We start from the raw sequence: 18256 nt of genomic DNA, 5'->3' as shown, positions 1-18256 counted from the left end.
CAATTAAAAATGAACACATGAGGCTGGGCATGGTGGCTCACACCTGTAATCATAGCATGCTGGGAGGCCGAGGCAAGTGGATTGCTTGAGCTCAAGAGTTGGAGACCAGCCTGAGCAAAAATGAGACCCATCTCTAAAAATAGCCGAGTGTTGTAGTGGGTGCCTATAGTCCCAGCTACTTGAGAGGCTGAGGAAGAGAATCACTTGAACCCAAGAGTTTGAGGTTGCTGTGAGCTGTGACACCACAGCACTCTACTGTGGGCTAAGAAATGAGAGACTGTCTCAATAAATAAATAAATATTTTTAAAAATTAAAAAAAATAGAAAGGAACAAATGAGATTTTCATATAAAATAATTGGTATAAAGAAAAAAGAACCAAAGCCTTTTGATTAAATGGTAGGGGAAAGCCTCTCTGAAGAGCTGTCATTTAAACTGAGATTTGAATGATGAGAAAGATCAGGGAAAGTGTCCGTTAGACTAGCAAGTATGAAGATCCTGTGGCAGGAATGAACTTAGCATGATTAGAGTGCACAAAGAAGACCATCACGACTGAAGCACAGTGGGTTGGGGCTTGGAGTGTAAATGAGATTCAGATCGTATTTTCCCTACATGAAACTTAAGGAATTAAAGTAAAAAAGAATCCACCAACCATTTCAAAAGACTGATGTGATATGTCAACTCTCACATGCCTGATCAAAGAGAAGAGCAGAGATATACAAGATTAGTAATGAGAATGCAGTGTAACCATGGAGGTGAAAGACATGACTCTATAAGGGGATAGTATATGCAACCTGGTGGCATTGACTTTGAAAATGTATGAGAAATGGTTCATTGATCAAAATACAAATCTGTAAAATTGACCCAATAATAATTTTAAAACATGAAGTTATTTTTTAATATTCTATTTAAAAAAGAAAGTACCTGGTTATATGTCAACAATGGAAAATATGCAAAATTTAAAAAATTATCGACAGAGTTCTTGATGCACTAGTATGGAGTGATCTCCAAGTTATATTAAGTGAAAAATAAAATTATAAGAAATGATATTCTTGTTCTCAGGGAATTTACACAGGTCAGTATAATACCTTTCTGTTTGTATATAAAAGTGACTGTATTTATGCATGGATGAATACATGTGTATATGTTTGCCTGTTTAAGTGTATACATACCTACTTATCTCCAGATACACACACATTTACTTTTGGACTTGCTTTTATGAATATATGCATGAAATATCTTGAGGGGTGCACAAGATGCTAAGAACAAGGATTGTCTTTGCCTTTGGATAGGGGAAGCTCAGGAATTTTGAATCCTGTGAATATATTACCTATTCAAAAACTAATTCAATAAAAATTTTTAACTAGCAGGTCCAGGTAGTTAAAAAAAAAAAATTCAGAATTTTTCATGCATTATATAACATAGGGAAGATACTAGAAATCTTCCCTATGTTATATAATGCATGAAAATACTATAATCCCACATCAAAAAGTATGTTATAAGAGCCAAGCAGTGCAGTGGCTCACACCTGTAATCCTAGCCCTCTGAGACTCCAAGGAGGGAGGATCCCTTGATTCAGAAGTTTAAGAGCACCCTGAGCAAATAAGACCCTATCTCTGCTAAAAATAGAACAATTAGCCAGATGTTGTGGCCGGTGCCTGTAATCCCAGCTACTAGGGAAGCTGAGACAGGAGGATCGATCAAACCTATGAGTTTGAGGTTGCTGTGAGCTAGTTCGATGCCACAGTACTCTAGGCTAGGGCAATAGAGTGAGACTCTATCTAAAAAAAGAAAAAAATGATTACATCACTCCTGTAATCCTAGCACTTTGGGAGGCTGAAGCAAATAGATTGCTTGAATTTAGGAGTTCTAAACAAGAGCGAGACCTCACCTGTACTAAAAATAGAAAGGAAAAAAACCTATCTGGGCATTGTGGTGGGCACCTGTAGTCCCAGCTACTCAGGAGGCGGAGGCAAGAGGATTGCTCAGCCCAAGAATTTGAGGTTGCTATGAGCTGCGACCCCATGGCACTCTATCGAGGGCAACCAAGTGAGACTCTGTCTCAAAAAAAAAAAAAAAATTATTACAAAGAATAAAATCTATAGATCAGTCTTACAAATGGAGATATATTTAAATAGAATGTTTATAGATTTAATCTAGCACTGTATCAAAAAATTATTACAGTGTAACAAAATAGGAATGCGGTAGAAATGCAAAGCTGTTCCCATATCAAGAATTGTATGGATGTAGTTCTTTACAAATACAATTAAAAAGAAAAGTAATTTTTATTGATATTAATTGATGAGTCCATAAGGAAAAGGACAGAGGAAACATAATAGTAGTCTGTTGTTTTTTGTTTTTGTTTTTTTGAGACATAGTCTTACTATGTCACCCTTGGTAGAGTGCTGTGGCATCACAGCTCACAGCAACCTCTAACTCTTGGGCTCAAGCGATTCTCTTGTCTCAACCTCTCAAGTAGCTGGGACTATAGGCACCCACCACAACGCCCAGCTATTTCTTTGCTGCAGCTGTCATTGCTATTTAGCAGGCCCGGACCGGGTCCAAATGTGCCTGCCTCAGTGTATATGGCCAGCTCGTAACCACTGAGCTACGGGCGCTGAGCCATAATAGTAGTCTTATGTCAGACAACCTATAAAGAGCAGGCTAAGTGCCACTTACATTAGTAGTCTGTGTATTTTAAATAATGTTCAGCCTGAGCCTTCAAGGCCACATGTGGCCCTTCAGATCCCCAAGTGCGGCGCTTCAACCAATTCCAGACTTCACAGAACAGATTTCTTTATTAATAGGCTTTGTTCTGTAAAACCTGGATTCAGTCAAAAAGCCACACTCAAGGATCCAGAGGCCACATGTGGCCCAAGCCTGCAGCTTCCCTGCCTATGATGCAGTTAAGTACAAAATTCAGTTTCAAAAGGTAGGTGTCAAAAATAACTAAATTAGCACATTAGTAATTTTAGTAATTTTGAAGAGTGGAACTTTTCATTCTTTAGACATAAAGAAATTGCCTTTGCAAGTATCCTATGAGATATTTGAGGTGTTTATGTTAATATATTAGATTTTAAGATTAATTTCTGTTTAAAAACTTATTTCTGGGTGGCTCCTGTGGCTCAGTGGGAAGGGTGCTGGCCCCAAATATGGAGGGTGGTGGATTCAAGCCCAGCCCCGGCCAAACGGCAACAAAAAAATGGCTGGGCATTCTGGCAGGCACCTATAGTCCCAGCTGCTCGGGAGGTTGAGGCAGGAGAATCACCTAGGCCCAGGAGTTGGAGGTTGCTGTGAGCTGTGACGCCATGGCACTCTACCGGGGATGATGGGGTGAGACTCTGTCTTTAAAAAAATAATAATAATAATAAATAAATAAAACCTGATTTCTGTAAATCTCATGAAAAAATTCAGAATAAAGATTAGTAAATGTAATTGAAGGAGGTTTTACTGTACTTTTCTGCTCTGATGAAAGGCTTTGTTGATTGCCTTAACCTAATTTAACCTACCCCCTGAACTCTGAGAGTGACAATGTAACCAACTACATCTGTGTGGTGCCTTTTAAGGAGCTGGGCCTTGGACTTAGTGAAGAGCAGATTTCAGAAGAAGAAGCACATAACTTTACAGATGGCTTCAGCCTGCCTGCATTGAAGGTAATCAAGATGCATAAGGGAAGGGCTGAAGAAAAGATAGATGCACTTGGATGGTGCCTGGGTTTTCTGAATGTAAATGCCGTACCTGTTCTGTGGTTGTAAATAATTAGAATCTAAATTATCCAAAGTGATTCTATCTTCTTCTGACTATCTGCTAGCTGTTGTTCATACTACATTGTTTGGGGATATTATCCTCATCTTGAATGAGACTGTATCTGAAGAAATGCTTTGCTGCCTGGATTTATAGGGTCTCTCTAGAGTATGATCACTCTTGTATTGATTTTTATATTAATTTTTTAGATCATTGCTAGGCCAAGATAATGGTCTAGTTTTGAACCCTAAACTCCGTATCTATCAGTGACTCATTTATTTGGATTTGTATATTAATATATCCATTGGTCCTACTGTCTTTTTTCTCCTATGTGAAAAAAATTTTAAATAATCCATAAATGAAGATTCATTTCTAAGAAATGTATCTCATTCCATCATCACTTTCCAGCTAGGGTAGAACTGTACTAAATTATATATTGTTGTTACCTGTTCTATTGGGATGAGAAGTTCTCATGTGCCATGACGACATAATTTGATATAACATTCTTGGCTGACCTTAGAGTTAGTTCAAGCTCGGCCATACTCTTATTTAGGATAAATTGAAAGCTTTAAGAAGCTAAGATAAACAAATTTATAGTTTGTTTTGAATGCTGACCACTGTTTTTTATTGATCTAGTTCTTTTGTCTCTATGCTAGGTTTTGTTCCAACTCTGGGTGGCCCAGAGTTCAGAGTTCTTCAGACGGTTAGCCCTGTTACTTTCTACAGCCAATTCACCTGCTGGACCCCTCCTTACTCCCGCACTTCTGCCTCATTGCATCTTATCTGACGTGACTCAAGGCCTACCTCACGCGCACTCTGCCTGTTTGGAAGAGCTGAAGCGCAGCTATGAGTTCTATCGGTACTTTGAAACTCAGCACCAGTCAGTACCCCAGCGTCTATCCAAAACTCAGCAGAAGTCAAGAGAACTGAGTAACGTTCACACAGCAGTGCGCAGCTTGCAGCTCCATCTGAAAGCTTTACTAAATGAGTAAGTTTAGGAGCTATGTAAGGAAATGTCCCTGTCATTAGCAACTTTTATTCTTGTATAGTTGTAGTAGTCGGTAGAGAAAAGAAACAAAATCGAGACATGCAGCAAGCAGGGTGATTTATAGCTGCAAATGTAGCAGAGAAACAATGATTTGTAAGTATTGTAAGTTGAGGGAGTTATTTATAGTTCTCACTTTTCCTGATTTCAGCAGAAAATCTAGAAAGACAGGACAAAAGCAGGTAGTGGTCATTCTCTTTGAGAACTGAAATGGAGATGGTTATGAAGAATAAGCTTCTTTAAACTATCTTAAGGTGAGGCTCTTACACAGGAACTTAGAGTCTCAGAAAAATATCTGCCTGCATTGGACCATTATAAGAGGCATTATTATATATAATTGAAAAATAATATATTACTGTTTTTCTAAATAAATTATAGCAGATCTGGAATTTTTTTTGTAGTATAAGACAAGCTTTGTGGCCTCACTTGAATAGTAAAATGTAGGGTCTATAGTTTATATTTTTATATACTACTGTGATATACCTTTATCAATTAAAAATACCATTTTTATGTGTTTCTACATGGAAATTTTCAAGTTTAAAAACGGAGTCAAGGTATATAATTGAATACTATCATTTCCAGTGAAATTTGTCTCTAATAGTTAAATATTTATAGTATAGTGGACTTGATCAAATAATGGTTGGGTTCATGAGTTAATAATCAGGAAGGTCATAGGAATTTAATTAGCTGATAAGATTGTAGCTGATGTACTTGCTTGACCAGTACCCGGCAAGAAGTAGAAGGGGGAAGACAGTAATTAATTTTATCAGATAAGAAAATGGGTAAAAAGGACTTGACACATCAGTAACATCAAAAGGCCAGTTTCATTGGAATGAATAAAACATACAAGGATAGGAACTTAAGGTCAGAAAGACGTTTTGAGAAGTTATGGGGCGGCGCCTGTGGCTCAAGGAGTAGGATGCTGGTCCCATATGCCGGAGGTGGCAGGTTCAAACCCAGCCCCGGCCAAAAACCACAAAAAAAAAAAGAGAAGTTATGTTTTCTTTTCTTTTTTTATTTTATTTTATTTTTTGTAGAGACAGAGTTTCACTTTATTGCCCTCAGTAGAGTGCCATGGCGTCACACGGCTCACAGCAACCTCCAACTCCTGGGCTTAGGCGATTCTCCTGCCTCAGCCTCCCAATTGGCTGGGACTACAGGCGCCCGCCACAACGCCCAGCTATTTTTTTGTTGCCGGGGCTGGGTTTGAACCTGCCACCCTCGGTATATGGGGCCGGCGCCCTGCTCACTGAGCTACAGGCGCCACCCGAGAAGTTATGTTTTCAACCATCAGTTCGAGGTCTGAGACAGGTAGATAAAAGGCTGCTATAAAGGTTAGGGCACAGGGAAAATGAAGAGACTGTGAAGTGCTGGTGTCCACTGGTGTGTAGCTGCTGGTCTGAGAAAGCAGGTGAATGCTCACCAGACTCTCAGTCCTGCGGATAAGGCCATGTCCACTTGAGTGGCTAGGGAAGACTGGGTCATCATCAGAGGACAATAAGGTTTCACTGGAAAAGTTATAGGCAAAGCCAGAGTCCCTGAAGAATTAATTTTTGGCAATGGAATCAAATATATAGGGCCTACTGGAATACAGTAGAGTGAGGAAGATGGGTCAGGCAAAGAAGACTGTGACACTGGGTGAACGTGAACACGAAAAGAAGGAGCTCGTACCTTAGGCAGGAATTGTGGATTATGTAAGGAAGTACGTGTCCTCTTTTAAAGTGGAATATTCTATATGCTACTCTCTGTCACCTTTCTAAGTATTCTAAGTAGAAAGCATATGAGTCCCACACCATCATATCTAATTTGCGCTGTGTTATTGCTGCACACAACTTTTGAAATGATTGTCTAAAATCTTATTTTGTGTTTCCTATTTCAAAACAAAACACTTTCTGTGTTTCACTCCTCTCTCAGCCTTGTCCCTGTGCTGTTCTCACTCTCAGAGGCAGGACCATGTTGTCTCTTGCTTACACTAGGGCATCGACCTATAACTGTTCTCCCTATCCCAGAGTGTGTGCTGCCAGATTAATGTTACTGAGGCACATATTTGCTTTTTCATTTAAGGGAAAATCTTCAATGGATTCGGAGTATAGCAGCTTCCAGGGTGTCCACCCTTCTGGCTTCTCTGCATCACAGTGGAAGAAGAGTTGCCTTGGGCCACACCTCAAACACACAAACTTAACGAAAGTTGATGAGCAAAAAAAAAAAGTCCATGCATAATTTTCGTGATATCCACCACACAGATAAACAAAAATGTCCTCACTTAATAGGCATGTGGCCATGGGCCACAGGTTGGACATGCCTGGTAGACTAAAGTCTGTACAGAACATTTTATAGAAAGGATTTGCCATAACTTGACTGCAGTCTGCGTTTCTATCTTTATTTCTCACTCCTTTCCTTCAATCCAGCCAAACTGTATAAATGCCTTTTCCCATGTTCCACCTAAAATGACCTTCCTCACCTTTTGTCCAGGCTCAAATTTTATCCATCCTTCGATGCCACCTCTTCCTTAGGTAACTCTCCCTTAGTTACTCCCTGTCTCCTAGCTTAGTAGTCATTCCTCCTCTTCTGAATTCTCGTGGCAGTATCTGCAGCTCTCTGTGGGATTAGCCTTTTGTGCTTTTATCCAGCTCAGCTTTACAGCTCACCAGCTTGGTTCCTATGGGCATCTTCAATTCTCTGGGCCGAATTCCTTAACTGTAAAATGGAAATAAAATGTTAGTTTTGACTTTTTATAATAGTGTATTGTATATACATATGTCTAGTATCCCAGATTCAGTTACAAATTTCTTATGCGTAGAAAATGGGCTTAATTTATCTTTTCAGCTCATAAAATATCTAGTATATATGTAAAAAACAGTTGTTAAATAAATACATGATATTCTTTTTTGAGACACAGTCTAAAGCCGTCACCCTGTATCGAGTGCTGTAGTGTCATAGTTCACAGCAACCTCCAGCTCTTGGGCTCAAGCGATCCTCTTGCCTCAGTTTTTCTATTTTTAGTAGAGGTGGGGGTCTCACTTTTGCTCAGGCTTGTCTTGAACTCATGAGTTCAAGCAATCCACCCGCCTTGGCCTCCCAGAATGCTAGGGCTACAGGCATGAGCCACTGCACCAGGCCCAATATACAATACTCTTAGGAGCTTTTAAAGAAATTGTGGTTAAATATATATAAACAGTTTATTTAACCATTTTTTTTTTTTTTTTTTTTTTGTAGAGACAGAGTCTCACTTTATGGCCCTCGGTAGAGTGCCGTGGCCTCACACAGCTCACAGCAACCTCCAACTCCTGGGCTTAAGCGATTCTCTTGCCTCAGCCTCCCGAGTAGCTGGGGCTACAGGCGCCCGGCTATTTTTTGGTTGCAGTTCGGCCGGGGCTGGGTTTGAACCCGCCACCCTCGGTATATGGGGCCGGCGCCTTACCGACTGAGCCATAGGCGCTGCCCTTATTTAACCATTTTTAAGTGTACAGTTCAGTGACATTAAATATGCAACCACTGATTGGCACCCATAGCACAGTGGCTATGGTGCCAGCCACATGCACCAAGGCTGGCAGGTTTGAGCCCAGCCTGGGCCAGCTAAACAACAGTGATAACTGCAACAAAAAAATAGCTAGGCATTGTGGCAGGTGCCTGCAGTCCCAGCTATTTGGGAGGTTGAGGCAAGAAAATTGCATAAGCCCAAGAGTTTACAGTTGCTGTGAGCTGTGACACTACGGCACTCTACAGAGGGTGACACAGACTCTGCAACCACCACCCACCATTCATCTTTAAAACTTTTTTTCATCTTGTAAGCTTATTTTTTAATAAGCCTTATGCATTGTAATTTTTTTGCATTTTAGAGACCTGTTTCTGTTTTTTTTTTATTATTATTATCCAGGGTAATAATTCTTGAAGATGAACTTGAAAAGCTCGTTTGTACTAAAGAAACACAAGAATTAGTGTCAGAAGCTTATCAGATCTTAGAACAGAAATTAAAGTTGATTCAGCCCCATGTTCAAGCAAGCAACAGTTGCTGGGAAGAGGCCATTTCTCAGGTGGACAAACTACTACGAAGAAATACAGATAAAAAAGGTACCTGTGAGAGATTTCTTTGCCATATGCTTATCAGACATGCTTATTCCACTCCAATAGATTTTATTAAATGGATTTCTCATCTGCATGATGATACTAGCTTCATAGAAGTTTTTAATTTACTTCAAAAGTTGAATTTATATGCATGATGATACTAGCTTCATAGAAGTTTTTAATTTACTTCAAAAGTTGAATTTATATGTATCAAGTGATACTAAAAGTCCTGGCTCTTATTTTGTAACTAAAGAATGAATATGATTTAATAGTGAATCATACTTCCTTTAAAAAAACTGAAATGAGTAGATAAATTTTGATAGCGTTTTTCTGTTATTAGAACTTCTAGAAACTCGGTTAGGATAATAAAAGAATTAGCTTGAGGGGCTAGAAACTGTTTTTGATTTTTTTTACTATAAACTACTTAAGTCATTTAGAAATTATATGAAAATGGTACAATTTAGTGGTACTTCATTATTAAGGATCTAAATATAAAATTGTCATTATTTAATAATAATATATCAGTTGCTTTGTGCTGCTAAAGTAAAAAGCCAGTCTGAGATTTCCTGCCAAAAAAACTGCCTTTTTTTTTGTTTTGTTTTGTTTTATTTATTTATTTTGTTGCAGTTTGGCTGGGGTCAGGTTTGAACCCACCACCTTCAGCATATGGAGCTGGCACCCTAACCACTGAGCCACAGGCGCCGCCCACCAAACTGTTTTTATTTGATTCAGATTTTATATCTGTTTTTACATTACCAATTTTGTCTTGAATGTTTGGCATATTAATTTTTTTTAATTGTGCTACAAACCAATATCATATTCATCTCTTGAATCTTTCTTTTTTAAATTTTTTGTAGAAATGGGGTCTCGCTATGTTGCCCAGGCCAAACTTCTGGGATCAAAGTGCTGGGATTACAGGCATGAACCATCATACCCAGCTGAATCTTTATTATGAGGTTAATCAGACTTGTATGTAGAATTTGCATTGTCAAATATAATTAATGCTTTATAATCATGTTATTGTTTTGCTTATTGCTAGATTTATAATATAGTAGAACCTTCATAATTGACCACCTCCCCACATTGGCCATCTCCTTAAGTTGACCTATATATCAGTACAGTAGGCCTAGATCCTTATGTTGACTACCTCTGTATGTCAAACAATTTGTTACAGGTGGTCAACACACAGAGGTTGGTTCTACAGTATTTTGTTTAATGTCTTAAACAAGCTCAATAAATCCTTAGATAGTAAAAGTATTAGCTTTTTTCAAAAGAAATATTAATATGCTAATTACTGATCTATTACCCATAGGTAATAGATTCACCCACCACCCACCATTTCTTTATGTCTTAAATGTAAGTAGTGATAATTTTTTCTCCAAAGGATAAATCTACCAAAAAGCTTTAATAATGTAAATACTTATGCATATTAAACTTTCTGATATGAAGTCTAGAACCTTTGCATATACTTTCTATGAATTGAAATACTCAGAAAACTTTGGAGTATTAAAACATTCATCTCTCCTTTAGCACACAACAAAATGTTGAATCTTTGTCGCTGGACTATTGTTAACCATTACTGTGAAAACTATCTCCAAATTATTGGGCAGTTAAGATAAGCCATTTCTTCATTATGCTCTGTTTATGAGGCTTTTGCTCATAGATAACAATGATGTGAATTAAGATACAAATAGTTAACAAACTTTTCTTACTAAGACATTTGCAGTGACTACAGCTACACAACTTTATTTCTTTGTTAATTTTGAGACAGAATCTCACTCTGTCACTCTGGCTAGAGTGCTCTGGCATCATAGTTCACAGCAACCTCAAACTCTTGGGTTCAGGTGATCCTGTTGCCTCAGCCTCCCAAGTACCTGGGACTACAGGTGCCACCCTCATTTATTACTTATTTGTATCAGTGTGGACTTATAGATTCTAATTTTATTCAGTGGATCATAATTCATTACTATTATTATTTTGTTGCTCAAATTGTCCAGTATTTGGCCAGAGTAATCCTGTTCAAGTTGGTATTTATTACCATTGAGCACTTCATTACTTTCTTGTGCTTTCCTTGTCCCCCTCCCCCATGTCTCCAAGAAGCCTTCTTTCCTTTTGAGAGAGGAAAGTATTCCCAGGGGTGGGAATCACTGGAAGTCCAAGTGGGTCCTTGGCTTCACATGAGAAAGCATTCAAGAGTATAAAGCAACATCAAGTTTTATTCAGATAAAATAATATAAGAGATCTACTCCACAGACAGAGTAGAGGCTAATTCTCCCTGCTGAGAACAGGCCCTTTGGTTCTTTTGATTTCTTTATTTAACACATTGACTGCCACACTAGAAAAATTTTGCAGGCTCCCAAGGTACCCAAGGTAAGGAGATATGTGAATTATAATATGCTTCACAAGGCCCTGGGCTCAAAACTAGCATAGTTACGTAGAACTTACATGGCAGTTGATTTGTTACTCACTGGCTTAATCATAAGCTAAGCGGTGGAGGACTATTCATGTTATTTCCTGGAAAGGGGCAATAATTTCCTGGATCTGGGAACCTTCCTCCTTCTTGACTTATCAGGTCCCTCCCAGGAAGTGTCTTGGTGTTAGTAGGAGTTTCTTTCACCAATGATGCTAATATTATAACTAAGGTAATAATGAGCTGTTAGGTCAAGAAGTGGCCAATTCCTTTGCCATCTTAGTTCTAACCTGTCTAACTTGTTTCTGTCCCTACATCCTATCTGAGATGGGGGGGTTTTGTTTGGGGTTGGTGGTTTAGAGATAGGTTTTTACTCTGCTGCTTAGGCTAGAGTGCAGTGGTGTGTTCAGAGCTCAGCGCAAGCTCACGCTTGTGGCCTTAAGTTATCCTCCCACCTAGCCTCCCAAGTAGCTGAGACTACAGGTGTGTACTACCACATCTGGCTAATCTTTTTTTTTTTTGCGGTTTTTGGCCAGGGCTGGGTTTGAACCCGTCACCTCTGGCATATGGGGCTGGTGCCCTACCCCTTTGAGCCACAGGCACCACCCGACATCTGGCTAATTTTTATTTTATTTTTTTGTAAAGACTGGGTCTCAGTCTGGTCTTGAAATCCTGGGCTCAAGCGATCTTCCTGCCTGGCCTCCCCAAGTGCTAGGATTACAGGCATGAGCCACTGCACCCGGCCTCACGTCCTAGTTTTGATCAGTGTGGTTAGGGGCCTTTGACCCTGAGTTAAGCAGTGCCTGCTTGTTCCCTATCTCACTGCTGATAAACAGTGGCACTTAGACACCAAGTGCTAGGCATGCTCATTGTCTCTGTGATGTCATTGCTTTGGGGCTCTCTCAGTATATCTACTTCTATGTCTGTTTGTCCATATGTATTATTATATAAACCAGGAGTTTGCACCAGGATCTCCAACTCAGTTCTAACACCACAATTTATTCTGTTCTTTCCTGTTTCTATATTTGTACCTTCCTTCTCTGATAGTGAGAACCTTGGCTCACATTATCTTCTAAATATTTAATAATTAATTTACTCAGTCCCCTTTTCTGTAACTAATCACCTTATTCTATGGGCTATCACCTATCCACACTGATGCTGCCCATCCTCTCCTCAGCTTACTTTGACCACATCCACCCAAAAAGCACAAAAGGGTAGGAATATGGTGAGGAATCCAGCCATGAATCCCTGCCACAGCCACCTGATTAATATATTTTTTACAGCATATTCCATGCACTGATATATTTCTTGCTTTTTCAAAAATGACAGTATATTAGGCTGCCTTGTGTACCTTTAATTAAACTAGGCCTCTTAATGAAACCTTAGGGTATTTTCAGCCTTTTTCTATGTCAAGAGCCATTTGTAATTCCTGTCTTGAGAACTGTCTGTTCATCCACTTAGTCCATTTCTTTGGTGGCTCATTTTCTTATTGATTTGTAGAAAATGGCCCTCTTATGATAAAATGTGCATTTTCCCCCTACTTTGTCTTATAACTTTCGAGTTTGTTTATGGTATATTACTTTTCTTGAAAAAATCGTTTTGTGTTTTTTCTGTGTATGTGTCTTCTGAATTTTTGTGTCATAGTTAAAAACTGTCCTTATTTTTTTTTATATATTCTCCCATGATTTCTTCTCATACTTACTTTTATGATTTTATATTTTTACATTTATATCTTTAGTTTCTAGTTCCCCTGAAATTTAGCTATGGTGTTAGATATGAACTCTGGCTAGCCACTGTTGGAACACCATCTTTTCCCTTCAGATTTGAATTCCAGTTATTTTTATTCCATTGAGCTATCTATTCCGGTTCTACACTATTTTAATTGTTTTAGTTGCATAAAATAATAGTTTATTGGGCTAATCATACTGCTCTTCTTTTTTAAAAATCATTCTTGCTATTCTTGATTTTTAATTTTTTTGATAAGGTCTTTAGAATTAGCTTGTATGGGTTCCCTGCCCTGCTGATTCTGTCTAATCCTTTGATTTAAATAGTAAAAAGGAAGTTTCCTTTCCACCTCAAATCTCTAGTCCTCTAGCTCCCTTCTTCAGAGATATTATTCCAGTGCTCACTTCAACAGCACATATACTAAACTCAGAATGCACAGAGAAGATTGGCACGGTCCCTATGTAAAGTTGACATGCAAATTTGTGAAATATTCCATAGATAGTTTAAATTTATATATATAGGGTTGTAATTTCAGGGTTATTCTGTGACAATATATGCAACCTTCTAAATTGGCTCCCAAATCTACTGCTTTGTAAGTCTGAGAAAGTTATTTAAGTCTCTGTGCCTCGGTTTCTCATATGACAGCTGGGAAAATGATGTACCTCTCCCAAAGAATTATAAGAATTAGGAATTAATACAGATAACACCTTTAGAACACTTGGCGTTCCAAACCAAAAGAGCATTTGAGAGAGATTCTGTGCCGCACTATCTCTTTCTTTTTGATGTATCTATGTAGGTCATGAGTCAGAATCATAAAATGAGCAGTGAGCTCATCAGCCAGCTCAGAAATGTAAACTATTACAATATCATTCCATTGTTTGCTTGTGTGATTTTTTTTCCCCTAGATTATCTCCTTGCCTTTCCTCAAAGATACCCAAAATTTTATCAATTCTTTGCTGATTTTTTTTTAATCACCTGCCACCAATATATTGTTTAGTTTTGCCTCTTTGAGATGAGGTCTCACCATGTTGCCCACCTGCTGGCCTCAAACTCCTAGACTCATGTGATCCTCCTGCCTCAGACTCCCAGGTAGAGGGGAGGGTTATAGGTGTGTGCAACACTATGCTTGGCCTTTGCCTCTTTTTGATTAAATACTGGCATCACAATGATACATTTCAAAACTATTAAGAAATGAGTATAATTGTGATGGATGTGTTACTTAATTCAATGTAAACATTTCACATTGTATATCGGAGCAGTACCCTGAACCCCATAAATGCATCAATGTACAAAGTTATGATTTAATAAAAAATAATTAAAAATAAATAAATAAAATAAAATAAATACTGGCATCATTTGACAGACTACTAATACTTTACATTTAAGATAAGGCAAAAGGCCTTATTCAGGACTTTTCAGGTATTCAGTAAATATATGTGAATGAATAGATGGAAAGAACTTTGTATGACCAAGAATGATCCCCTCAAATCTAATACATGAAGACATTTCGAATGTTGTCAATACAGTATATAATAAAGAACCTCACAGATATCATTTTCTTTACCATCTAGTTTTTGTGTATCATTATGGTAAGCTCAGGAAACTGTTGAAAATAGGTTATCATTTGGCATTATTCAAGAATCACCTTAGAGAAGAATCCTCAATTAATAGCAGTTTCCCATTGTTAAAATATCACATTATTTTAAAACTGTTAACATTTAGGCTGGGTGTGGTGGCTCATGCCTATAATCCTAGCACTTTGGGAGGCCGAGGCGGGTGGATTCCTTGAGTTCAGGAGTTCAAGACCAGTCTAAGCAAGAGTGAGACCCCCTTCTCTAAAAATAGCTGGGCGTTGTGGCAGACACCTGTAGTCCCAGCTACTCAGAGGCTGAGGCAAGAGTTTGAGGTTGCTGTGAGCTATGACAGCACGGCACTCTAAAGCCATGGCACTCTTATCAAGGATGACAAAGTGAGACTCTGTCTCAAAAACAAAAAAACCTCAACATTTATAACCTCTTGGGCCTTCTACTCTACATGAGTACATAAGCACCACTGGGCTATTGTTAAGAATGCACCTTGGACTTTAAATCAATCTGCATTTTAATCTGGTAATTAGTATCCACATTAAAGTGTGAGAAACATTGCTCCAAAGCAGGGATCTGCCATTTCTTTCCTCTAAATGATCATATAGTAAATATTTTCTTAGTTCTACCCATTCAGGAGGCTGAAGTGGGGAGGATCACTTGAAGCCAGCTTGGGCAACATAGTGAGACCTCATCTCTTAAAAAAAAAAAAAGAAAGAAAGATCTGTTTTTTGGTTTTTTTTTTCTCTTTTTTTTTGAGAGTCTCACTGTACCGCCCTCGGGTAGAGTGCCATGGCGTCACACGGCTCACAGCAACCTCTAACTCTTGGGCTTACACGATTCTCTTGCCTCAGCCTCCCGAGCATCTGGTTTTGCTGGCCATATGGTGTCACAACTATTCAACTCTGCTGTTAGAGTATGAAAGTCCCTGTAGACTATACTTGAATGACTATGGCTGTGTTCAGATAAAAGCTTACTCACAAAAACAGGCAGTGGGGCAGACTTGGTAGACTCCTGCTGTCAGAAAGCAGAATTGAGGGATGAGGTAAGCAGGAAGCTTTTTTCACTTCGTACTTGCCTATGCTGTTTAAAGCTTTATTGTGAGTATATAATTAAAAATCTAGTGTGTTTTAAACATTTTTAGACTTAGTTTCAGACAATGAATCATAATTATTAAAAAATCCAAACAAAGCCCTGTTTGGTTTTTTTTTTTTTTTGGAGGGGGGAGGGTTAGTGGTGAGTAATTTTGTTTTCCACCTCTAATCTTTCATAGAAAAAGATCAAATATAAGGAAATGCAAATAGGTAAATAGGTTTAAGCAGAGAAAAAAGTGATACTGTAAACTACTGCTTACTAAAGTTAATATTTAATAAGTGATACTTAACTAATTTTTCCTCTATGCCATACTGATGTGTCATTGTAAATGTTCATCCAAGTACATTCAGTAGTGCAGACACACACCCCCTACTTACACAGGAGTATAATTTCATTGTTGAACTTGTGGAAAGTCCTTGGTAGAAGTTTATTAAATAAATTGCATGCTGGAGCTGGCACTCCAGAGATTGTTAAATATTTAGAAATTTTGTGAACTGGCTTAACATCATTGGTAGCTTACACTTTTTGAGCATGTAATCTGTAGCAGGTGTTGTTCTAAGCATTTCTTATTTACTCTTTATAAAATAAGTTATTTTGACCACTATTCTACAGATAACTGTGTCGTAAGCTAGAAAATGACAAGAGTGGGGATTTAAGCAGGTGTGTCTCCCCTAAAGCTCTTAACCACTGTGCTGTTCTGTCACTGCTGCTAATTTATCTTGATATTCATCATTCAGCCATTTTGCCTACACACAACTAACCAGTCAGCTCTTTATAACATTTCCCAAATCTTTCTCCTTTTAAAAAAGGTCATATAGCTATCATTACTCTTGAAAGGTAAAAATCTAGAAGTTTCTTTTTTAAAAGTAGACAGATAATAATGAAAGGTAGAAAGCTAGATACGAGACCAATCAACCTGTGATTAGATACCAATACAAATTTTAAGAATTTATCCAAGTTAAACTCACTCGGGTGAGCTTTATGATATTTACTTGTGAAACTCTTTTCCAAACCTAACTTCTGAGAGTCATAATAGCGTATGTGTCAGACTGAGTTTGGTTTTTGTAAGGAAGAGTAGTGGTGTCTGTCTTTTTTTTTTTTTTTTTTTTTTTTTTTTTTGGCCGAGGCTAGGTTCGAACCCGCCACCTCCGGCATATGGGACCGGCGCCCTACTCCTTGAGCCACAGGCGCCGCCCTGGTGTCTGTCTTAAGACTGTTCTATGCTGTAAATGAAAAAAATTTGCTCAGCAAGTTTTTATAGGGTAGGTGATGTGCAGATACTCTGGTGAGATAAAGAAGGGGGAAAACCAGGTCTGTTTCTCATCTTTATTCTCACCCTCTCTCCCACCCCCTGTCTAAGGCAAGCCTGAAGTAGCATGTGAAAACCCGCACTGTGCCGCGGCCCCTTTGATGAAGCCCACTCTGCACATTGCAGACAAAGATCCAATCCCTGAGGAGCAGGTAAGGATGAAAATGACTTTTCCCTAAAGAAGAGTTTCACATACAAAGCTTACCTGCCTTTCTTTTAAATGACATGGGTAATTGTCAAGTAACTTACTGAATTTCTAATGAGCTTCAAAATTATAGCATAAGGTATCGAATTTTTATCAAGTCATTAATTCTTAGTTCCTTTGAATTTGTGTTCACTGAACCCACTAGGACATTTTGTTGTTGTTGTTGTTATATGCATAAAGCTTTCCATTTCTTAGAGACTTTTTTTTTTTTTTTTTGAGATAAGCTCTTGCTCTGTTGCCCAGGCTAGAATGTGGTAGCATCATCACAGCTCACAGCAACCTAAACTCCTAGGCTTAAGTGATCCTCCTGCCTCAGCCTCTCGAGAGGCTGGTACTATAGGCACAAGCCACTCTGTAAATTATTAATTTTTTAATTTTTTTTTTTGAAACAGAGTCCCACTCAGTACTCTGGGTAGAATGGTGTGGTGTCCTCGCTCACAGCAACCAAAGTCTTGGGCTCAAGAGATTCTCTTGCCTCAGCCTCCCGAATAGCTAGGGCTATAGGTGCCACAATGCTTAGCTAGTTTATTTTTTTTTTTAGTAGAGACAGAGGTCTTGCTTTTGCTCAGGCAGTCCACCTGTCTTGGGCTCCCAGAGAGCTAGGAGTACAAATGTGGGCCACCGTGCAGCCTAATTTTTAAATTTTTTTTTAAGATGGGGTCTTACTGTTGCCCAGGCTGTTTTCAAATTCTAGGGTCAAAGGATTCTCTTGCCTTGGCTTCCCAAAGTGCTAGGATTATAGGGGTGACCCAGTGCCTCCAGCCTTCCGAGAAGCTTTTTTTTTTTTTTTTAATGAGACAGAGTCTCACTATGTTGCCCTTGATAGAGTGCTGTGGCGTCACAGCTCACAGCAACCTCAAACTCTTGGGCTTACGTGATTCTCTTGCCTCACCCTCCCAAGTAGCTGGGACTACACGTGCCTGCCACAATGCCCAGCTATATTTTTTTATTGTTGTTGTTGGAGTCGTCATTGTTGTTTGGCAGGCCCGGGCCAGGTTTGAACTTGCCAGCCCTGGTGTATGTGGCCGGCGCCTTAGCCACTGAGCTGCAGGTGCCGAGCCAATTCCTAGGGGCTTTG

The 18256-nt window shown here is 38.8% G+C and overlaps 1 protein-coding gene and 1 non-coding gene across 3 annotated transcripts in view; both read left to right on the top strand.

Moving 5' to 3' along the window:
- Positions 1-18256, top strand: part of VEZT (vezatin, adherens junctions transmembrane protein) — an 87441-nt gene that overhangs the window by 63401 nt on the left and 5784 nt on the right. For both annotated transcript variants that reach the window (XM_053585588.1, XM_053585589.1), the window contains 4 exons: positions 3503-3650; positions 4398-4729; positions 8664-8857; positions 17025-17125. In XM_053585588.1, coding sequence (XP_053441563.1) covers positions 3503-3650; positions 4398-4729; positions 8664-8857; positions 17025-17125 — 775 coding nt within the window. The remainder of the gene's footprint in view (positions 1-3502; positions 3651-4397; positions 4730-8663; positions 8858-17024; positions 17126-18256) is intronic.
- LOC128582806 (U6 spliceosomal RNA) lies at positions 13383-13488 on the top strand. Its single transcript, XR_008379242.1, has one exon. It is a non-coding gene; the product is annotated as a U6 spliceosomal RNA (small nuclear RNA).

The sequence above is a fragment of the Nycticebus coucang genome, chromosome 3, assembly GCF_027406575.1.
Source record: "Nycticebus coucang isolate mNycCou1 chromosome 3, mNycCou1.pri, whole genome shotgun sequence".
NCBI lineage: Eukaryota > Metazoa > Chordata > Mammalia > Primates > Lorisidae > Nycticebus > Nycticebus coucang.
Note: the sequence above shows the minus strand (reverse complement) of the source record. Positions and strands in the feature narration are given on the sequence as shown.